This window comes from Culicoides brevitarsis, chromosome 2 (assembly GCF_036172545.1).
Source record: "Culicoides brevitarsis isolate CSIRO-B50_1 chromosome 2, AGI_CSIRO_Cbre_v1, whole genome shotgun sequence".
In the NCBI taxonomy this organism is placed as follows: domain Eukaryota; kingdom Metazoa; phylum Arthropoda; class Insecta; order Diptera; family Ceratopogonidae; genus Culicoides; species Culicoides brevitarsis.
This window is the reverse complement of record NC_087086.1, coordinates 1,518,559-1,539,932: the sequence shown is the minus strand read 5'-3', so window position 1 is coordinate 1,539,932 and position 21,374 is coordinate 1,518,559. Positions and strand designations below refer to the sequence as shown.

General features: G+C 34.7%; 12 protein-coding genes across 13 annotated transcripts; 7 read left to right on the top strand and 5 right to left on the bottom strand.

Annotated features, from left to right (window-relative positions):
• Positions 1 to 623: 623 nt before the first annotated feature.
• On the bottom strand, positions 624 to 2,160 carry LOC134830954 (growth hormone-inducible transmembrane protein-like). The gene is made up of 3 exons (XM_063844572.1): positions 1,711 to 2,160; positions 983 to 1,655; positions 624 to 919 (listed from the first exon to the last, which is right to left on the bottom strand). Exons 1-3 carry the CDS (start codon positions 1,949 to 1,951, stop codon positions 832 to 834), a joined length of 1,002 nt encoding a protein of 333 aa, XP_063700642.1. The 5' UTR covers positions 1,952 to 2,160; the 3' UTR covers positions 624 to 831.
• Positions 2,161 to 2,597: 437 nt separating this feature from the next.
• LOC134831270 (exosome complex component RRP40) lies at positions 2,598 to 3,433 on the top strand. Its single transcript, XM_063844958.1, has one exon. It carries the CDS (start codon positions 2,670 to 2,672, stop codon positions 3,384 to 3,386), a length of 717 nt encoding a protein of 238 aa, XP_063701028.1. The 5' UTR covers positions 2,598 to 2,669; the 3' UTR covers positions 3,387 to 3,433.
• LOC134831269 (enolase) lies at positions 3,405 to 5,788 on the bottom strand. The gene is made up of 2 exons (XM_063844956.1): positions 5,682 to 5,788; positions 3,405 to 4,885 (listed from the first exon to the last, which is right to left on the bottom strand). The coding sequence occupies exon 2, from the start codon at positions 4,876 to 4,878 to the stop codon at positions 3,577 to 3,579; it is 1,302 nt and encodes a 433-aa protein (XP_063701026.1). The 5' UTR covers positions 4,879 to 4,885; positions 5,682 to 5,788; the 3' UTR covers positions 3,405 to 3,576.
• A 628-nt stretch (positions 5,789 to 6,416) lies between these two features.
• Positions 6,417 to 7,348, top strand: LOC134830162 (uncharacterized). Its single transcript, XM_063843552.1, has 2 exons — positions 6,417 to 6,584; positions 6,647 to 7,348. The coding sequence occupies exons 1-2, from the start codon at positions 6,483 to 6,485 to the stop codon at positions 7,295 to 7,297; spliced, it is 753 nt and encodes a 250-aa protein (XP_063699622.1). The 5' UTR covers positions 6,417 to 6,482; the 3' UTR covers positions 7,298 to 7,348.
• A 371-nt stretch (positions 7,349 to 7,719) lies between these two features.
• On the top strand, positions 7,720 to 8,784 carry LOC134830163 (charged multivesicular body protein 6-A). Its single transcript, XM_063843553.1, has 3 exons — positions 7,720 to 7,885; positions 7,954 to 8,063; positions 8,135 to 8,784. The coding sequence occupies exons 1-3, from the start codon at positions 7,814 to 7,816 to the stop codon at positions 8,598 to 8,600; spliced, it is 648 nt and encodes a 215-aa protein (XP_063699623.1). The 5' UTR covers positions 7,720 to 7,813; the 3' UTR covers positions 8,601 to 8,784.
• A 957-nt stretch (positions 8,785 to 9,741) lies between these two features.
• LOC134830160 (UBX domain-containing protein 1-B) lies at positions 9,742 to 10,929 on the bottom strand. Its single transcript, XM_063843551.1, has 2 exons — positions 10,783 to 10,929; positions 9,742 to 10,710 (listed from the first exon to the last, which is right to left on the bottom strand). Exons 1-2 carry the CDS (start codon positions 10,833 to 10,835, stop codon positions 9,807 to 9,809), a joined length of 957 nt encoding a protein of 318 aa, XP_063699621.1. The 5' UTR covers positions 10,836 to 10,929; the 3' UTR covers positions 9,742 to 9,806.
• A 265-nt stretch (positions 10,930 to 11,194) lies between these two features.
• LOC134830269 (ethanolaminephosphotransferase 1) lies at positions 11,195 to 14,673 on the top strand. Its single transcript, XM_063843689.1, has 5 exons — positions 11,195 to 11,495; positions 11,593 to 11,661; positions 11,720 to 12,508; positions 12,569 to 12,745; positions 14,079 to 14,673. Exons 1-5 carry the CDS (start codon positions 11,442 to 11,444, stop codon positions 14,151 to 14,153), a joined length of 1,164 nt encoding a protein of 387 aa, XP_063699759.1. The 5' UTR covers positions 11,195 to 11,441; the 3' UTR covers positions 14,154 to 14,673.
• Positions 14,674 to 14,772: 99 nt separating this feature from the next.
• LOC134832599 (cilia- and flagella-associated protein 276) lies at positions 14,773 to 15,424 on the top strand. The gene is made up of 2 exons (XM_063846681.1): positions 14,773 to 15,065; positions 15,118 to 15,424. Exons 1-2 carry the CDS (start codon positions 14,875 to 14,877, stop codon positions 15,422 to 15,424), a joined length of 498 nt encoding a protein of 165 aa, XP_063702751.1. The 5' UTR covers positions 14,773 to 14,874.
• A 33-nt stretch (positions 15,425 to 15,457) lies between these two features.
• Positions 15,458 to 17,147, bottom strand: LOC134832597 (tRNA (guanine(26)-N(2))-dimethyltransferase). Its single transcript, XM_063846680.1, has one exon. It carries the CDS (start codon positions 17,056 to 17,058, stop codon positions 15,478 to 15,480), a length of 1,581 nt encoding a protein of 526 aa, XP_063702750.1. The 5' UTR covers positions 17,059 to 17,147; the 3' UTR covers positions 15,458 to 15,477.
• Positions 17,148 to 17,177: 30 nt separating this feature from the next.
• Positions 17,178 to 18,326, top strand: LOC134832596 (transcription initiation factor TFIID subunit 10). Its single transcript, XM_063846679.1, has 3 exons — positions 17,178 to 17,442; positions 17,509 to 17,576; positions 17,938 to 18,326. The coding sequence occupies exons 1-3, from the start codon at positions 17,296 to 17,298 to the stop codon at positions 18,164 to 18,166; spliced, it is 444 nt and encodes a 147-aa protein (XP_063702749.1). The 5' UTR covers positions 17,178 to 17,295; the 3' UTR covers positions 18,167 to 18,326.
• Positions 18,327 to 18,392: 66 nt separating this feature from the next.
• LOC134832595 (endoplasmic reticulum junction formation protein lunapark-B) lies at positions 18,393 to 20,040 on the bottom strand. Of its 2 annotated transcripts, none has more exons than XM_063846677.1 (3): positions 19,909 to 20,040; positions 19,496 to 19,817; positions 18,393 to 19,441 (listed from the first exon to the last, which is right to left on the bottom strand). In XM_063846677.1, exons 2-3 carry the CDS (start codon positions 19,744 to 19,746, stop codon positions 18,550 to 18,552), a joined length of 1,143 nt encoding a protein of 380 aa, XP_063702747.1. In that variant the 5' UTR covers positions 19,747 to 19,817; positions 19,909 to 20,040; the 3' UTR covers positions 18,393 to 18,549. The 2 variants fall into 2 exon arrangements, with proteins under 2 accessions (XP_063702747.1, XP_063702748.1); XM_063846678.1 differs by having other exon boundaries at positions 19,496 to 19,814; positions 19,909 to 20,037.
• A 574-nt stretch (positions 20,041 to 20,614) lies between these two features.
• LOC134829502 (NADH dehydrogenase [ubiquinone] 1 beta subcomplex subunit 9) lies at positions 20,615 to 21,372 on the top strand. The gene is made up of 3 exons (XM_063842586.1): positions 20,615 to 20,804; positions 20,895 to 21,037; positions 21,095 to 21,372. Exons 1-3 carry the CDS (start codon positions 20,707 to 20,709, stop codon positions 21,289 to 21,291), a joined length of 438 nt encoding a protein of 145 aa, XP_063698656.1. The 5' UTR covers positions 20,615 to 20,706; the 3' UTR covers positions 21,292 to 21,372.
• The last annotated feature ends 2 nt before the right edge of the window (positions 21,373 to 21,374 follow it).

Genomic DNA, 21,374 nt, shown 5'->3' with positions numbered 1-21,374 from the left:
AACGTATGCAACAATCTCGATATCCCCGCAATGCGAAACAGATAACAAGCTGCTGTCACATTCGGTTCCGTGTGAAGATACAAATAACCAATTGCGAGATACGGCAATATCGTTTCCAAATCATTACGATGCGCTCGTCTACAACGTTCAACATCCTCGTCATCGAACTTGATTTGAGACCTTGGAATGTGTCGCAAGTCTTCCGGATTTGCAAAAACCTAAAAAAAAAAGATTTTTTTTCAGAGTAAAATTTTCGTTCAAAGTTCAAGGTCAAAACTCAACTCTCTTCCGGAAACGTTGAAATCCTGTCAGAAGCATGACAAAAATCATCTTTAACACCAAAATAGACGCCCAAAAGGCATAACACTCGAAAGCTTTGGTCCCAATGACAGAATCCATCGTAAAAAAAAATGAATTTTCACGTGAAATCAACTAACGAACAACTCCTGAGCACGTCGCGCATCAACTGAGTGAATGATAAAAAATGCAATACACGCAATTTACATTCTGAGAACATTCTGGTTACGTTCAAGTTTTATTTTTCTCATACAAAAGTGAGTTTTGCGTGTAACGTATAAGTTGAAACTAATGAAGCAAAGATCGAATGTCATTAAAAGCCGCTGTTAAGTGTCTAAGTTCTTTATTGTTTTCTATTTCAGACAAATTTGATCACAAAAGCTTCATTTAAATTTGAATCTTGAATATTTTTTACATTTTTTTGCTTATTTTTCTCTGAAAAAGAAGAAAAATTCATGTTCGGGACGAGTTGCAGTTAAATAAGGTAAATAAAAAACTAAATTTTCTAATCTACAGTTGATGATTAACGAAGATTTACTTTTTACGCATGCCGCCTCCGCCTGCCAATATTGAGACAATTCTAATGAAGATGTTTAATGTATCCATGTAGATCGAAATTGCACTAAAATTTAAAATTTTTCATTAATTTTTGAGTTTTTCTTTAAAAAAAAGTAAATTTTCTTACTTGTTAATAGGATCAAAGGGTCTCTCAGCGTACAATGGATGCATTTCAGCTCGTTTGATGATTTTTTGGGTGTCATACAACATGAATCCGCTGAAAAGTAACAATCCGCCGTACAATGACATCGAATAAAGTCCCGCGCCAAGTGCCGTTGTTGGGGGTAACCACATGCCTGCGAGAGATGAAGCAAACACAACGCCCAATCCGATAGCCAAAGGTCCTCCCATGTACAAAAACTTATCGCTTGGAGCACACACAGCGACTGTCGATAATCCGCCAACGACGCCAGCAGTATACATTGCTGCACGTGTCATAATTGGGCCTCCAACGAAGCAAAGAGGAGCAATAACGGCCCCAAGAATGCCACAATGCACCATCCATGCTGCTTGTTTCGCGCCAAATCCGGGAGAATAGGGAATCGATTGAGCAACCATGCCAGATCCGATCATCGCAGCGAATGTCGCGAGAATTGAAACCCATCCGTTGCGTGCGACGAGATTAAGAAGGGCTGGCGTACGAAAAACTGCGAATGCAGCACCTGCTGATAATGCACAAGATGCTCCAAAGTACATGTAAGTGCTTTGAATGCGTTGCTTAACGTATTCGGGCCACAAATGAGAGTTTTGTAATGTGTTTGTTCCTTGTCCCAATCCAGCTCCGTAAAAGCATAAAGCGCCTAAAAGTTGAAAATTCATTATTTTTATTTTTTTTTATAGAAAGCAAAAACTAACCAAGTCCAATAGCAGCGCCCCCTGCAAGAGCTCCTTTTCCGATTCCGTAAGCATTTGCACTCGGAGGAGCCATTGCGCGTTCCTTCAAAGTAGGAGCACGTTGACGAATTCTTCCGCCAAAGGCTTCACGCGTGTCTCGTTGCAGCTGACGAATGCCAATTGTTCGTCCATATTGCGCCAAAGATGATTTCACGAGCGATTGTGAAATCAAGGGCTTTGTGCACATCAATCTGGATAACATCTTTGCGTGAAAATTATGATGCAATTCGTTGAAATTTACTTTTCACGATGAATTTCGCTTTATTTGTGTTCGTTTGATTCCTTTTCTGCTGTTTGACTTGAGAGATTTACTTTCGATTTGATAGAAATTATTTTTGATGCGTAATTTTTCACAAAAAAAACTAAATCTTTCGAGAATTTTCGTGTTTTGTTATTGAATGACAATTTTTGACATGTACTCTGCTTATGAGGACGATACAAATACTAAAAATGTTTCCCTTTATTCCCTTTAAAAAATACGTAAAAATACGTAATTTTTCTTTTGAAGGCCCATTTGATGATTTTTAAGCTTGAAATTGATCCAAAATTATGGAAAGTTGATATGAATGTCTTTTTGATGGGTCTTAAGCTTGAAAATTGAAAAATAAAAAAAACGTAATTTTTATTTTGAAGGCCCATTTTGAAAGTCTGATATGAATGTCTTTTTGAAGGTTATTTGAAAATTGATTTTGAGCTCCTGATGTTTTTTTGTCTTGGTTTAAATTTTATTTCAACTCATATGTTTTAATTTTATACAATTCTCATAAAAAATTTTCAAAAAATTCAAAATTAAGAAAAACTTAACATTTTTTATAATTGTATCGGCCTTACTCACATAAGTCAAAAAAAGTAAACAAACAAACGTTGTTTCTCTTCCAACTCGAAAATTTTCAAATAATTTCACACAAAATCAGTTCAAAATGGAAGTAGATGTAAAATCTCCTCAAATCGTGATGCCGGGCGACAGAATTCCCGAAGCTGAAGAACTAAACAAAAACAAACGAAAGCTCGTTCTTGGCCCGGGACTCACAACATGCGGCACAGAAATTCGCGCAACTCGTGCAGGGATTTTACAGAAAAAACCTCCTGCAACTTTTTTCGTTGACACTTTCCAAAAACGCTATGTTCCAATTCGGGGCGATCACGTAATTGGCATCGTAATTGCGAAATTGGGGGATTTTTATCGTGTCGATATCGGAGCGAGCGAACCTGCGTCGATGAGTTATTTGGCATTCGAGGGAGCAACGAAGAAAAATCGACCCGATGTGAATGTTGACGATGCGATTTTTGGACGTCTTGTTGTCGCAAACAGAGATACCGAGGCGGAAATTGTTTGTGTTGATTCGCACGGCAAAAAGGGAAAACTCGGAGTACTGAATAACGGGTTTTTGTTTGATGTCAGCATAAATTTGGTGCGAAAAATCCTGAGACCGGATTGCCCGTTGATGGCGGCATTGGCGAAAGAGTTGAAATTTCAAGCAGTTTTCGGGATGAACGGGAAAATATGGATTCATGCGAACAGTCAGAAGGAAACAATCGCTGTTGGAAATGCAATTTGTGCGGCGGAACATTTGAGTAATGCGGAAATTGTGAAGATGTGCGACGATATTGGACAAATACTCGCGGGATTTAGATAATGAGAATAAAAGATGAGAAATTTTTTTCATCAACATTCATCAATCAAGAGCATTTATTTTTTTTTATAATTTAACGTCTTCTTTAAACATTTCTTTCGCTATTTCAGGTGTTCAACATGAAATCTTCAGCTAGGAATAAAATATTTTTACTGTAATGATATTAAATAGGTAGAGATCCACGACACGAAATTTAAACGGGGCGACGGAAGTTCTTGCCAGCGAATTTAGCACCTGCGCCCAATTCTTCCTCGATACGCAAAATTTGGTTGTACTTGGCCAAACGTTCGGATCGGCAAGGAGCGCCTGTCTTGATTTGTCCCGTGCTCAAACCGACAACCAAGTCAGCGATGAATGTGTCTTCAGTTTCGCCGGAACGATGGGAAACCATGGTGCCCCATCCGTTCTTCTTGGCCAAATTGTGGGCAGCAATTGATTCGGTAACGGATCCGATTTGGTTGACTTTCAACAACAAGCAGTTGCATGCCTTCTTCTCGACAGCAGTAGCAATGCGTTTGGGGTTTGTGACAGTCAAGTCATCGCCGACAATTTGAATGGAGGTTCCTGCTGTCATTTTGGTCCATGCAGCCCAATCGTCTTGATCGAAGGGATCCTCAATACTGACAATGGGGAAGTCCTTGATGAACGATTGGTACAATTCAGCCAATTTGTCGGGTTGCAACCAAGTTGCCTTGTCGCTCTTGGGGTTCTTGAAGTCCAAATCGTACAAACCATCTTTGAAGAATTCAGATGCAGCAACATCCATACCGATTTCGATCTTGCCCGTGTATCCAGCCTTGGCGATAGCATCGACAATCAATTGCAAACCTTCCTTGTTGTCCAAAATGTTGGGAGCGAAACCGCCTTCATCGCCGACAGCAGTAGCATCCAAACCGAATTTCGCCTTAATGACGTTCTTCAAGTGATGGTACACTTCGCTGCCCATTTTCATGGCTTCGCTGAAGCTCGAGGCGCCCGTCGGCAAGATCATGAATTCTTGCATGGCGAGTTTATTGCCGGCATGAGAACCTCCGTTGATGACATTAAATGCGGGGCATGGCAAAACGATGTTGGTGTTGCCAGCCAAGTCGGCAATGTGTTTGTACAAAGGCATGCCACGAGCAGCAGCGCCAGCTTTGCACACAGCAAGAGAAATACCCAAAATGGCGTTAGCTCCGAACTTTGACTTGTTCTCAGTGCCATCCAATTTGATCATCAACTCGTCGATTTTCGCTTGTTCCGTGACGCAAATGCCCGATTTGATGACTTCGGGTCCCAAAGACTTGTTGATATGATCAACAGCCTTCAATACGGACTTGCCATGGTAATGAGCTTTGTCTTCGTCACGCAATTCCAAAGCTTCATGGATACCGGTTGAAGCGCCTGAGGGCACAGCAGCGCGGAACAAACCCAAATCAGTTACCAAATCAACTTCAACCGTTGGATTGCCACGGGAATCGAAGATTTGACGGGCCTTGATGCTCTTGATAGTCATCTCGATACTGAAAAAAAATAAAAAAATTAAAATTTTTTAACTCAAATCATAAAAATTAAAATTTGAACTCAGAAACTCATAAAAAAAATCGAGTTAAATTTTACGCGTTTGTTTTTTTCCATCATTTTATTGCAAAATTACTGATAAGCAACATATTATTGCTTCAAGTGTAAAAAAAGTTCAATTCAATTTAAACAAATGTATTACACAATCGTTGTTACACGCTCCAAACACGAAAAAAATATCGGAAAAAGGGAAAAATCAATGTCGTATGACGCACACAAGGCACGTACTCGCACACATTTGACCTTTAGTTCGTTAGAGGTCGAACGTTGTTACAGATGATAGCAGCTATCATCTCCCCCAACCGAGAAAAAAATCAAAAAATTCTCACAAAACACGAGTGAAAGTGACTTTTTTCGAGAAATTTCGCAAAAAAAAACGGAGTGACCGGTAATAAATGCTGTTTCTATAAATAAATGCCATTTATGAGGCGATTGCATAACAGCTTTGACTTTTGCATCATTTTCGCTTTGAGATTTTGTCAAGTTCAAATTATTTTTTTGTGATCTCGTGTGCCCTCATTTGAAGGTCATTTTCACTTTCTTTGTGTCGCTGACCCGTGTTTGTTAGAAAAAAAAAGTTTGGAACACTTTTTCAATGTCACTTGAAGAACTTTTTAAAAAGTTGCAAAAAATTATCTTTTTCCGGTTTTAGTTGATAAATTTTGCAATAAAAAGCGGAAATTTAAAGTATTTCTTTGAAAAAGCAATTTTTCTTGAGAATTTCTAATTGAAACTTACATTTTCCGGATTGAGTTAATTTTAAAGGTTTTCTGATTAGAACTCGACTGTGTCGCGGTCTGAATTGAATTGAAATCGAGAAAATGAATTGATGTTGAGTTTGCGCAGTTTTCAATGCTTTGTCGCTAATTCAGACATCAAACTTTAAACATCATGCATTCGGGTGAAAAAAGTACTTGATTTTTTAAAAAAAATATTTTTTAAAAAATTCATAAAAATACATATTCAAAATTATAAAGCTTAGAGATTATTTTAAAAAAAATTTAATTTAAAATAAAAAATTTTTTAAAATCTTAAAAAAATATTAACGACAAAAAAATTTATATTGAAAAAAAAATAAAAAAAATATAAAAAAAAATAAAAAAATATAAAAAAAAATTAAAAAAAATAAAAAAATTTAAAAAACATTTTTTTAAATTATTTTTTATTTATTTTTTTTATTTTTTATTTTTTTTATTTTTTTTATATTTTTTTTATATTTTTTTTATTAATTTTTAAAAAAGTTTAATTTTTTTTTATATAGGATTTTAGACCTGAAATTGGTCAGTTTATTTTTTCTCAAATTTTAAAAATTAATTAAATTTTCTTAAAACTTAAAAAAATGAAAATTTTAAAAAATTAATGAATAAATTTCAGAGATTTATTTAAAAAAATTAACGGAGAACAACTGAATTAGAGAATAACGAATAGCTTCTTGCGCAAAGTCGAAAAGCAATTCAGAAGCGCTTCAATAAATCGACGGCAGCCAGCGTTCTTTCGTGTTTATTTTTAAAAAATCACAAAATTTCCTCGAATTCAACGATGGACAAGAACGAAAAAAAGCGATCTTTCGTAAAAGTCAACGAAGAAGAGCTCATCGAAGCGATAAAAAGCCACAAGGAACTCTACGATTGCACAGACAAGGTAAATTTCTGAATATTTTCCCCAATTTTGCGGAATTGCCCTTCATTGCGTTCGCATTTCAGAACTTTAAGCGCCATGCGAGTCGGAACGCAGCTTGGAGCAAAATCGCAAAGCAAGTCGGTCTAACGGAAAACGAAGCAAAAAAACGATGGAGAAGCTTGCGAGACGGCTTTATCAAACATGTCAAGCAACATGACGAGGAAACGCGCGGCGCAATGTTGCATTACGACATTTTGAAATTTTTGTTGCCTTACGTGACGGGAGAAAATGCTCGAACACGAACGCCTTCAGCTGCGAAGAAAAGTCGAAATGTCGTCTCGAACATCATTTACATTCAAAATGACACGGATGAGCTTGGCACGCAGTATATCAGGGCGATGGATGACGAAGTTGCTGTCGAAAGTAACGAAGACGAGGAAATGGAAGATGGCAGTTTGACGAACCCAAAGACAGAAACAGTCGAGATAATTCCCACGGAAACGGATGAAAATACGGAAACGTACACAATTGAGGAGGCAACAGAGACAAATGTCAAATTTAATCATCGAACGTCAGCATCTTCGGGCTTCAATGAACAAAATTTGGATTCCGACGAGAGATTTTTGATTAGTCTGGCGCCGACTTTGAGACGATTGGATACGAAAAAGAACACTTTGGCGAGAATTAAGATACAACAATTGTTGTTCGAGCTTGAATTTGATGAAAAAGTTTGAAAGGAACTTTAATGAAAAGAAAAATAAGAAAATATTTTATTAAAAAAGCTATTTTTACTATAAATTTCTTTCTAAACAGACCAAATATTTTAACTTTTTGATACTGAATTCTTTAAATTTGCTCAAAATCCTTCTGAAAAAGGCTCAAATTTTCTTCATTATTAAAAATTAAAAAAAATTCCAACGATTTTTTGTCAAATATTTCAAATTTCATCTTTAGGCCAATACAATTATAAAATTTGTTTTGCGTTACTTTAAGTTTTTAATTCGAATTTAATATTTTAGAGTTAAAATTTGATTTATTTTAAATTTTTGAATTTCTTTTTACTTTTCAAAAAATATTTTTTCATAATTTTTGAAAAAACGAAAAAAATTAAAGATGAGAAGTGAAACAATTTTCGTCATTGTAACATCCTAAATTCTAATATTGTTGATACTTCGAGTTAATTTACTCCAATTTTTATTTAATTAATCGCTCAACTAGTCAAACACGAGAGCAGCAAACCATCTTCAACCATGGGCGGGATCTTCGGAAAGGCAAAGAAAGATTTGGCAGCTAAGATTACGGAACAAGACAAAGCAATTTTGGTAAAAATTTAAAAATTTTCTTTGTTTTTCTCGAGTTTTCATGTTTTATCGCCCTATCTTTTACGCAGCAACTCAAACAACAAAGAGACAAATTGAAGCAATACCAAAAACGTGTGGAAAATTCCTTGGAATCGGACAGATTGCTCGCGAAAAAATGCCTGGAAAAGGGAAACAAAGAGTGCGTATAATTGATTTTTTCAGTGCGATGATCTCATTCTCATTCCTAATCAACATAAACATTAATTTTAGTCGTGCCCGCTTGTTGCTACGGAAGAAAAAGTATCAAGAAAAGTTGCTACAGAATGCCGACAGTCAATTGGAAGCGATTGAAAAGATGACGTCAGACTTGGAATTCGCCGTTGTCGAGTTGGATGTCGTAAACACGCTAAAAGTGGGTAACGAGGCACTTAAGAAGGTCAACGATATCATGAGTATCGACGATATCGAGAGGATTTTGGATGAAACGCGCGAAGGTGTCGAGAAACAACAAGAAATTGATGCGCTGATTTCGGGTGCCTTGACAGACGAAGACGAGGAGAATATTTTGGAAGAGTTGGATCGACTTGTTGAAGAGGAGAAACGAGATCGCATCGAGTACATTGACGAAGATATCGGCGATCAATTGCCTGAAGTGCCGCAAGATGCGTTGCCCGAGAAGGAAAAGGCGAAAAAGGCACGAAAAGCATCCACGGAGAAAATTGCCTTGGAAGCTTGAATTCTACCTCATCATTCTAATCAATATGTAATTGTAAGGAAATTTTTAAATGTTGCTTGAATTGTCGTCGTCGTCGCCGCTTTACGTATTTTCCCGCCTGCGAACATCACGAGGATGTTGAGAGCTTATGAGATTCAATGTATGAGCACCAAAAATATGAGAAAAATATATTTTTACAATGCAATTTATACGATTTTTCAACAAATCATCATCGAATTTTCCAAAAAGTCTTATTTTTTAAAGGGTGATAAGAAAAAAAAATTTTTCACATTTTGAATTTTTTTTTGTTCTAAAAATTTTTTTTAAAGAAAAAAAATTTTTTTTAAAAAAATTTATCAAAAATTTTTGTCAATTTTTAATATTTAATTTTCAAAAGTTTTTAAATGAATTTTAAAATAACAGTAAAATATTTTATAAAAATTTTCTTTCAAAATAATTTTTAAAAAATTTTATTTGAAAATTTATCTTAATTTTTTCTTACCCAGAAAATTTTTAAAAATGTTGATCAATGGTCAACTTTGAATTTATTGTTCTAAAAAAATTATTTTAAAAAAACAATTTTTTTTTGAAACATTTTTAAAAACAAATTTAACTTTAATTTGAACGCAATAAATTTTTCAAAAATTTTTCTAAAAATTTTATAAAAATTAAATTAAAAATTTTTTAAATTTTCAAATAATTTTTTTTTTAATTTTCAAAAATTCAATTTTTTTTTTTCTTATTTTCAAAACCTAAAAATTTTATAAAAATTAAAAAAACAAATCAGAATAATTTTTTAAGAAATTTTTTTGTTATAATTTTTTTTTTTTGAAATAATTTTGACATGAAAAAATTTTTGAAAAATTATTTTTTTTAAATTTTTTTTTTTTGAAAAAATCATCTAAAATTTTTGAAGAATTATTTTTTTAAACAAAAAATCATCTAAAATTAAATTTTTGCAATTTTTTTTTTAAATTTAAAATTTAAAAGAATTTTAAAAAATATTTAAATATTTTATAAAAATTTAAAAAAAATTCTTTCAAAATAATTTTTTAAGAAATTTTCAAAATTTAATTTTTTTTTTCTCATTTTTCAAAACGAAAAATTAATTTTTTGAATTTTTTTTTCCATGAAATTCTTTAAAAAAAAATTAAAACAAACATTTACAATGCAAAATCAGTATAATATTTATTCAAAGACCCCCAAAATGTGAAAAATTATGTTAAACTATTGAGGTTTTGTGACAATCAACACAGCAGATGGTACTAAACCGAGCACATCAAGAGGCTTTTCGTAATCTTCGTCGGCAAAAACCTTCTTTGGGAAGTTTGTCATGAGCGAAAATGGAATGGTTGGTCCCTGTTTCATCTGCACAAACAATCGAACCGCAGCCAATTGCTCCTTGACGTCGAAACTTTCAACGACAGAACTTCCGTCTGTCATGCGGATCTGAATTCGGGTTTGTGTGTAATCTTTCGCGGGAGTTTTTGGTCCTGTTGGAGGCGAAACAACGGGCGGCGGCGATTGAACGGGAAGCGCTTGTCCCGCTTCTTTTGCATCGCGTAATTTTCGTGCTTGACGATCCGCTTCAATTTGCGCCTTGACTTTTTCGCGCAAAAGACGTTCTTCTTCCTTTTCACGTTTTCTCTGTGCCACGAGTTTCTTCATTTCGTCTTCCTCGATTTTGCGACGTGCTTCGGCGAGATCTTTGCCCGACTTGATGCGCAACTTTTCACGTTCAATCTGTTCTTCCTTCTCCTGAGCTTCGCGTGCCAGCCGTTTTTGTCGCAATTTTTCCTCGAGTTTTGCCATTTGTTCCTTCTTTTCCTCTTCAGTGAGGGGTTTCTTCTCTTCCGTCGACTCCGAGAAGTCAGAATGCCCCGATTTGCTTGCGTGAAATTCGACTTCGAGTTGCGTGCGGAATAACTTGTTGCATTCGTTGCATTTGATGCTTTTCGCTTCGGCAGGCGGTGCTGAGCTGGATGATTCGCCGGCTTTTGGTGCTTCGTCGGCGACAACAGAGGCAGGAGTTTCGGCAGTTTCTTTTGGAATTTCTTCGTCGGCATGTGCGAGAAGCCATTCCATGGCAGCTTCCATGCCCTGATTGTTTGTTACTTTGAGGGCATATTCGCTAAAAATGCATTAAAATTTCAAGGTAAGAATGATGATGCAAAATAATTTATCAGAAATGAATTGAACTTACGCCCTATCTTTGGGGAAACCCATGTCTACTAATTGATTTAGAGCATCCGACATCGTTGATTGGTTTAATTTACACTTTTCGACAGCAAAAACTTTCAATTTTAAGCTACAATTATGAAAAATCCGCAAATTCGGCAAAAATTCTACACTTTCGACTCGGAAAATTTTATAAATTGACACGTAAGCGCATTTTACATCCTTGAAAATAATTTTAAAAAATCAAAATTTCTTCTAAAATTAATTTTGAGTAAGTTTTTTTCAGTAAATTTTACTTAAAAAATTTTTTTTTGAAAAATTTCATTTAAAAAATTAAAATTTTACTCACAGACAGACACCATAAGACATGAAAAAACAATTTTTGCTTATGAAATGCCCTCCAACTGTCATCAACGTCACTTTCATCATCAGTTTGGATTCCCCGAAGTCTCTGTCTGAGCAACAATGCAAGAAATTGCGGCAAAATAACACTTTCCATCGCGAGATTTTCACATTTTCCATTCGAAATTGTCAATTATCAGCCATGCCTGTATTTGGATCATAAGTAGCGACAAAATTTGCAGCAAAACACGAGCATCGGCAAATCAATCGATTTTCGTAGAAAAAAATTTTTTTGGAAATAATATAGAAATTTGTTGAAAATATAAGAAAAAAACAGCAAAAATGGATGTGAAATATTTGACGGAGGAACATCTCAAGGGTTTCGACAATTACAAGGTGAGTAACTATTTGAGACGAGAAATTTGGCCTTGGCGCTTCTTCTTTCGGATTACCTAACAAGCAAGCAAATCGATAATTTTTTTGTATTCAACAGTATAGTGCTATCGATACGAGCCCGTTGTCCATCTACGTGATGCATCCTTTTTGGAATCGAGTTGTTTTGGTAACGAATCTTCATCTAAAAAGTCGTTTTTCGTGAAATAATTAAAGTTTTCTTTTAGCTCTGTCCCAAATGGATTGCTCCAAATGTTCTAACCTTTGTCGGATTTCTGTTTACCGTACTGAATTTCGTGCTTCTCTCGTACTACGATTACCATTTTTACGCCAGCACAGAACTCGAAGGAGCAACGCCAATTCCTAATTGGGTGTGGTTAGCTGCTGCCATAAATATCTTCCTTGCCTACACACTCGACGGCATTGATGGGAAACAAGCACGTCGCATCGGGCTTTCAGGTCCTCTCGGAGAACTTTTCGATCATGGATTAGATTCGTACACAGCGCCGTTGATTCCCGCCTGTTTGTACAGCATTTTTGGAAGACTTTCGGGATCCGTGGCGCCTCTGCGGATGTATTATGTCGTTTGGACCGTGCTTTTTTCCTTTTATGCGTCGCATTGGGAGAAATACAATACGGGCGTTCTGTATCTTCCATGGGGATATGATTGGGGCATGTGGGCATCGACCTTCATGTATCTCGTAACGTGGTTCAGCGGATACGAAATGTGGAAACGAAATTGGCCATTGGGCTTGAAGCCGGGATTCGTGATGGAATTCTTGTTGCATGTCAGTGCACTCGGCAGTATTCCCATTATTTTGTACAACATTTATCAGTCGTATGTCGATAAAACGGGAAAAATGCGAAAACCAATGGAAGCGTTGAGACCTTTGTTCTCGTTCGGAATTTTTATGGGAATTTCGTTAGCATGGGCGCATTTGTCTCCAACGAATATCCTTGAAACGCATCCGAGAGCTGTGTATCTGCTCAGCGGAACGATTTTCAGCAACATTAGCGTAAGTTTTTCACTTTTTGATAGATTTATTTTTTGAAAATTAATGAAAATTTTGTTTTAGTGTCGATTGATTGTCTCACAAATGTCTAATACTCGATGTGAAGCATTGCACTGGATGTCTCCTATACTCTTTGTTGCTATGTTAATAAGTTTTATGATTCCAAGATTAGAGACAATTATCATATATCTACTTCTCATTGGAAGCACATTAGCGCATTGGCATTACGGAACGATGATTGTAAGTTTTTTTCAATGAAAATTTGTCAAATTCTTCCTCATGCTGAATTAAAATCGTGATAAATTTTGCAAGTCAATTTTTGAGCAATTTTAAGCTTGAAACTGAATAAAAAGTCATTCTGAAGATGATTTCCATTCATATATTCCATTCATTCATATTTATTTAGTTTTTAAAATAAAACTATGTCAAAGGAAAAAATTTTTTTCAGTTTCAATTTTTTGGCAGTTTTGAGTTATAAAATGATTAAAAATGATAAATTAGAGCAAGATTTGACCTTTGACACAGTGACAAATTTTTATCCATTTGGCAGCAAAATTTTTATCCATTTGATTTGACAAAAATTGCTTTGACACAGTTTTTGACATAGTTTTTGTCTTGATTTAGTTTTTAAAATAAAACTATGTCAAAGGAAAAAAAAGTTTTCTATGTCAAAGGAAAAAACAGTTTTTTTTCAGTTTCAATTTTTTGGCAGTTTTGAGTTATAAAATGATTAAAAATGATAAATTAGAGCCCTCTGACAAATTTTTATCCATTTGAAGCAAGATTTGACAAAAATTGCTTTGACACAGTTTTTGACACAGTTTTTGACATAGTTTTTGTCTTGATTTAGTTTTTAAAATAAAACTATGTCAAAGGAAAAATTTTTTTTCAGTTTCAATTTTTTGGCAGTTTTGAGTTTTGAGTTGAAAAATGATTAAAAATGATAAATTAGAGCCCTCTGACAAATTTTTATCCATTTGGAGCAAGATTTGACAAAAATTGCTTTGACACAGTTTTTGACACAGTTTTTGACATAGTTTTTGTCTTAGTTTTTGTCTTGATTTAGTTTTTAAAACAAAACTATGTCAAAGGAAAAAAAAAATTTTCAGTTTCAATTTTTTGGCAGTTTTGAGTTATAAAATGATTAAAAATGATGAATTAGAGCCCTCTGACAAATTTTTATCCATTTGAAGCAAGATTTGACAAAAATTGCTTTGACACAGTTTTTGACACAGTTTTTGACATAGTTTTTGTCTTGATTTAGTTTTTAAAATAAAACTATGTCAAAGGAAAAAATTTTTTTCAGTTTCAATTTTTTGGCAGTTTTGAGTTATAAAATGATTAAAAATGATAAATTAGAGTCCTCTGACAAATTTTTATCCATTTGAAGCAAGATTTGACAAAAATTGCTTTGACACAGTTTTTGACATAGTTTTTGTCTTGATTTAGTTTTTAAAATAAAACTATGTCAAAGGAAAAAAAAATTTTTCAGTTTCAATTTTTTGGCAGTTTTGAGTTGCAAAATGATTAAAAATTTTTTCTTATTAATTTTTTCGTTTTTTTTTCTTTTTAGGTGCAACAATTGTGCGTTCACTTCAACCGTATTTGCTTCAAAGTCACCAAAGCAACTCCTTCAAAGAATAATTAGTTGATAGTTAGTTAAAATTTGATTCGAATCGTTTTTTCGAACACTTTTCTCTCTATTTTTTTTAGTTTTTAGCTCTATTCTAACAAAAATTGTACTCGAACAAATTGTACTTAGGTAGCGAAAATTTTCCTCCAAGTTTACAAAATCTTCATGACAAATACTCTCTCAAAGCTGTCTATTTTTTTATAAGTTTATTTATTAATTTTCGATTTTATTGCTCGATTGATTGAATCATCACAGTATTTTTATCTAAGAAACTTTATTTATTTAATTTAAAGCTTAAATTTAGTAAAATAAGTGAAAACCCATACGAATGAAAAACGAAAGATACCGAAGTATTTTAAGCATAAGGACTTCCCCTCGTGAAATTCTCTCTAAAAATTGATATTATTGGAGATTAAATTTTGTCTATTTATTTATTTTTCTTTTTTTTAGCCATGAAATGTAAAGTTAATTTAAATGATTTGAACAAAAAAAAATCTAAATGTAATAAAAGTAATATATATTTGATTGTCGAACACAAAAATTTTATTTTTTTTACGAAAATTTCAGAAAAAAAAATTTTATTTGAATATCTCTGTTTCGTTCGACGCGAAAATCAACCATAGCAACGGTCGTTTGTTTGGATGTCAAGACATTGAAAAAAATTTTCGGTGTCATTCCTTCATGTCGATGCTCTTGAATTTTTTTCGTGAATTAAAGAGTCGAAAATTTTGCAAAAATGATTGAAGAAATCCGTAATATGCATCATGTGCCATTTATTCAAGCCGAGGGTTACTTACTCAAGAACTTACCTTCTCCGCGAAATCCCGAAGACGAAGCTTGGGCAAACAACTTGAGCACGCACGAAAGAGTCTTTTTGCATCAAACGTTGGCTTCGACTCGAAGAAGTGCAAATTTTCAAAATTATCCGTAAGTTTTTTTTTTAATTTTTGTAAAATTTTAATTTAAATTTTTTTTTTAGAATTATTCCTCGCGATTCGTTGGATATAATACTCTCGTCGCAATATAATCATTCCGACGACTTATTTGGAGGAAAAAATCTTACCGTACTTCAAGATGAAACGTGTGACAAACGAACTTTTCGTCGTTTACGCAACACGAAAGACGTCGAGAAGATCATCCCGTTATGGCATCCCTTGAAAATTGGGGGAATTTCGGAGAAACAATCGCCTCATAGCGTAAAACTCATGAATCACGGGCCTCATACGCCATTGACGAATCCCGGATATTCACGTCAGAACTTTGATGGCAACTTTTTCAACTATTAAAAGGAGATTTCGCAGAAAAATTAAAACTAAAAATTTTAACGAGTCAATTTTAATTAAAAATTCTCTTCAACTTTTTGAATTTTTGGATCAGGTGACTTTTCTTTGTCCAATTGTTCGCGTTTTTTCTTGTGTTTGTCCTGTTTTCGCAATTCTTTCAGGATTTTTGTTTCTTTTACCATTATTGTCGATCGTGTTCCAGGTCCCCAATATGCCGCAGGATTCTCGGGGAAACGTACCAACGCTTGTTGACGACTTTTTGGATTGGCATCCGGATGAACTTTATTCAGGTCGTACTGTTTTCGACTTTCTTTGCTTAAAATCGCTTGCACGGGAGTTCCATCCTTCAAGTGAATCGGTTTAATTGGTTTAATTTTCGCCCAACATCGAAAAACATCCCAAATAACGCTCATGGGGGCGTCAGTTTTGAGACTTGTCTTCCAACAGTGCGACAATGACACGCGATATCCCGCATGTAAGAGAGCTGATTTCAGTTTTACCGCGGGAATCGATTCCAAATGTAAAATTCCGCATAATTTATCGATGCCATAGTACAAGGGGACATCAGGAAGCTCTTCTTTGATCACGGATAACATCCCGTAAATTCGTTTTTGATTCGTGAGATACGAAAAATGATCTGATGTCACAGTAGCGATGAGTTTATCCAAAAATTCTTGATCATGAATGGGATCTGACCAAATTGGGCCTCCAATGTGATGAGGATGCCCGCAATGTTCGCAACTTTTTGACACAGGAGGTCCCGTTGGAAGAGCAAATTTGACTTGTTTTGGATTTTTTTCCGTTGGATTTGGCTTCAAGATGCCCAAAGGTTGTAACGTTAAGGCATCGCATCCCGTACACATGTAAACCATGCTTTGTTTACTGCTTGAAATCTTGCATTGATGTTGTGACGTGTTAATTGTAACGAAAACACGAACATAAAAATCCACAGAAATCGAGAGAAGAGGAGTTATGTATCTTCCATACAGGTTCGCGTGTTGCTCAATGCATCGTAAAAGGATTCTCAAGCCTTGTTCGTGACACGCACGAGTTTTTAGCGCAACAGAACCGTATTTAATGAATGCCGTTTCGGGTGTATTGCCTGCAAGAACTGCCATATCAGTTGCTGTTATCAGTAAAAGTCCGCCGTCTTCGACAGTTCGAACAGCAGAATCGAGAAAACGTGATGGGCAACCATACGGATCCAAATCCAAGGCGGTGAATTTTTTGCTTGAGGTCGACATTAAATGAATTGCATCCGCTTCTGACGGCGAAATGATATCAGCGACGGAATTATGTTCAATATTTGCTTTTATCGCTTCGACAGCTTGTGATGACAAATCGTTTGCGACAATTTCCTTCACTCCTTGCAATTCTTTCGCATATCGGATGCTTCGTAAGCCCGTTGCGGATAACGCTTCAAGAATTGTGACGCCATTTTCGTCCTTTTTGCCTCGTTCGACAGTTAATTCCTTGTCTTTTGCTTTGAACCAATCTTGGATAAAAGTGTTCAAGACACAAATACTCAAGTCTCGATTGAATTCCTGTACCGGGTTGTAGAAAACATGACCTTTTCCGCGAATTTCAGCACTTGCTTCTCGAATCACAGACGTTTCTTGTTCGCCATCGACTTCCATAGCTTCGGTTTTCTTTCGAATAATGTAAGAAACGAAGCGTTTTTGAGAAACACCGAGTCTCGTCAACAAAACACGTGAAATGAGACTCATCGAGAACTGTCATTTAACGAAACGTCAAACTTTGTTTTTGTTTTGATAGCTTCGAAAATTCTTGAAAAACAATTTTAATCGATTTTAAGCGAAATTACTTTGAAAATTCAGATAAATTTGTGTTAAATTTATTCAAAAAAGCACAAAATGGGAGATAATTTTGGAATTCATCGCCCAAATGAGGTGAAACAGATCAAAACATCGAATTCAGGAACGCCTTCTGATGAATTGGGATCCACGGGACAGAGTAATTTGTCGGATTTTTTGATGCAATTGGAGGATTACACGCCAACTGTGAGTTTTTTCATTAATTTTAAACAGTTTTGAACATTTTTCATTAAAATTTGTGTTTTTCGATAGATTCCTGATGCTGTAACCAATCATTATCTTAACTCTGCTGGCTTTGATGCGAGTTCAGATCCACGAATGTAAGAAATTTTTATAAATCAACATAAATTTTGATTTTTTTTTCATTAAATTTAAAGTCTAAAAATAATTTTCGAGCATTGAATATAAGAAAAATCGATTTTTTTATAAACATTCGTATAAAAATTATTGAAAAAGGATTTTTTAATGTGAATTTAATATAATTTGCTTCTTTTGAAAATATTTTTTTTATTGAATTGCTCTTATCTTCAGAAAAATTTAATTTTTGTTTGATATTTTGTTCGAAATTAAATTTTTAAAAGACAAAAATTGTCTAAAATAACGAAATTTTTTACTTTTTCTCATAAAAATTAACAAAATTTAAATAAATTTAATAATTTTTCATAAAATTTCTCATTTTAGTGTTCGTTTGATCTCCATTGCTGCCCAAAAGTTCATCTCAGACATCGCAAATGACGCATTAATTCATTGCAAGACACGTACGAGCAACGCAAATTCAAGTCATGCATCCAGCAAACAACAAAAGGATAAATCTGCAAAGGATCGCAAATTCACAATGACCATGGAAGATCTTCAACCTGCTTTGAATGATTACGGAATCACGGTTCGCAAGGCACATTACTTCGTCTAAAACCTTTTAAAAATGAAATTCCTGAAAAATATTAAAAAATTTGGAGATATGTTATTTTCAAAGTTTATTATTTATAAAATTAGACTATTTTTTACAATTTTTTTTTTTTTTTGATCAACAACGTGAGTTTTTTTTTAAAGTTAGCTATCGTTAAATAGAATTAAAATAAGTAAATAAATTCTCTGTGTCTCTAAATATTAAGATCTCTCTAAAAAGGGCGTTGGGTGCACACATTTTTCACGAGAAAAATTTACATGTGAAATGTGTGACTTGACTAAAGGGCAAAAAAAAATTCTTCAAAAAACAAATTTCAAACAAAAAAATAAAATTATCTCTCTCTTCACAATTTGATTGTCCTCCCTCCGAACATTTAATTGACATTTTTAGTCTTCTTTTTTCTCGGTTTCAGGTTTTTCTTCTTGGGTTTCTTCCGTCGTCGATGCTTCGACAGTTTCAGGTTCTTTTGCTGTATTTTCGAGAGTTTTTGTTTCATTTTGAGTTTTTGTCAGTTTTTCGTCGTCTGAATCGCTTCCCGAGAACTTTTCTTCATCAGATGTGCCTGAACTGCTTGGTTTTCTCGCAGCTAATTTGCGTTCTGGCGTGGATTCTAAACGCGGCGCTATCGGTCTTTGTTTTCTCGCGGGATTCAACATGCCGCAAAATGCACATTTGAATGTCGTGTATTCGTATTCTTCTTGCAACGCCATCCCATTATGGCCCGAACACTGTTTGCAGATCATGGCGTAACGATTTGACGGTCCATCGCCGACGAGATAATCAACGAGCTTCTCGACGACACTTTTGGCGCGCTGATCGATGATGGGGAATGGCGTGCGAACGTTGTACGGAGTATTTGGCATCGGCATCGTGCGATTTGGCTGTTGATATGGCGTGTACGGAGTACGAGGAGCTGTCGAATAGGGGCTTCCGCGTTGTTGTTGATTCGCGACGAGAGCTCGTTGTTGCGCCTCGACTCTGCCAACCGTTGCTGTCATGCGTTGTTGCAATCCTTGCGTCGTCGTTGTCGATCGCGGCGTCGTAAATGATGATTTTGGTGATGCATCTACGGTACTTTGCTGCGAGGGATTCGTTCGCAGGGGCATTGGCTTCTCCGAGAAACGCGATAAGAGCTCTAACGCTACTTTGTACGTTTCCTTATCCATGACCTGCTCCAACAATTCTTTCTTTTCCGTGCGCAGTTCCTTCAATTGACTCGAATTTTTGTTGACTTTCCGCTGAAAGTACCATGCCACAAGTCGTTTTATTAAAAAAATGCTAAAAATAGACGAAATTTACATTTTTTACACGCAAAACAGACACGAAACTTACACAAAAGGGAAAATTAACAACGGCGTCGAGTACACAATGCGCTTCTCCCATGTCGGAGGAAAGAATAAAAAGTAAAAGACAATGAACGCAATCACATAGAGTCCAATGGAAATGACGAGAAATTGCCCGATGAGCCTTTTTTGTTTTTCCTGCGTCGAAACTGTGTACGCTTCAATTGATTTTATCTTCTCGTCGAGCGTTTCCAGCAGTTCGCGTGTACTTTTCGCCTTTTTCGACCAAATTTTACCCATTTTGCTGCTGCATTCAAGTGTAAAAATTATTTGCAAGACACCCGTTTGCCGTCAACGAACTGAAAAATCTACTGCAAAAAAAAATTGAAAAACAACAACAACAACAATTTTGCTGTGTGACTAAACTTTTCAAGTTCAAGCAACTAAAAATAAATAACTCACTTCCTGTATCTCCTTTTTAATGTCTCCGTTGTGAGCTTTCTTCGATGATTTCGTGACCTTGTCTTGATCTTTTTTAACGTATTTTCATAGTTTTCCTCTCGGAAAATCCCGAAATAAATAAAATCGGTCGACGAAGCAAGTTGTCAAAAATATTAAATAGCTTGATGTGTTCATATTGCGAATAACGTGAGCGCATTTCTTATTTTATTTTATTTATTTATTTATTTTTTTGTTAAAAATTTTTTAAATAATTTTATTTTTGTTTGATTTATAAATTGAATTGAGCAATTTTTGTAAACAGATGATTTTTAAAAATTTTTCTATGTTAAATTATAAAAAGTTTTAATAAAAAAAAAATTTTTATGATGTTTAAAAAAATCAAAAATACTTTAAATGTAAAAATTATAAAGATTGAATTTTTTTCTGTTTTTAAAAATATTTTATTTTACAAAATTGTCTTGTGTAAAATTTTTACAAATTAAATTGTTTCCTTTTTTAAAAATTTTTCAAAATTTTAAAAATAAAAAAAAAACAAATTTAAGAAAAAAATTGAAGTTTCATATGGCTAACATAAATCTTCAAAAAGTCAAAGATTTTGAAAATTTTATAAATTGTAAAAAGAAATAAAAAAAAAATAGATAATAGATAAAACGGAAGGACATAAAAACACATTAAATTTTTCGAAGAAATGCATGAAAAAAATTTGACAGTAATTTGACAGTAAAACTTCAAAAGGTGTAAATAGAAGAACGACGAAATTTTTTCAATTTTTCGTCTTTTTCGGTGCCGCAAGAGATCATGTCGAAGCTACTTCCGAAGAACGTGGAGCACGTGAAACGAGTGTGTTCCCTGTACAAAAAGGCATTGCGTAATTTGGAGTGCTATTACGATGAAAGGTAAGCAAATCTTTTTATCGCCTGCGTCAAAGTTATGTAAGAAAAGTGTATTGTTTTGACAAAAAAATCAACCTTTCTCGACACTTTTAGAACTATATTTCGTTACCGTGCTGTGTTGATGCGTCAAAGATTCGAGGAAAATCGCAACGTAAAAGATGAGAGACAAGCTCGCAAGTTGGTCGAAGACGGCGAGAAGGAACTTTTCGAAAATCAACATTACCAACCAAGACAATGTACGTTCTCACATTCGTCTCTGAATGAAAAAAAATAATGAAATTTTTCCATTTTAGGGCCCAATTCACCCGGAGGCGTCGCTTTCGGACGTGAAGTAGACTTACCTGATTGGGTTTTAGATTATTGGCATCCCCTGGAAAAAGCTGCGTACCCCGAATACTTTGCGCGACGCGAACAACGCAAAAAGGAATGGGTCGAAATGTGGGAAAAGCAATACGGAAAACCAAAACCCGAAGAATGGTCGCATCATTAGACAGATTACAGCTCGTTGTTAGTGCAAAAAATGCAAAATTTCGCTAAAATAAAGGAAAGAAAACTCGTCATAATTCAAAAATT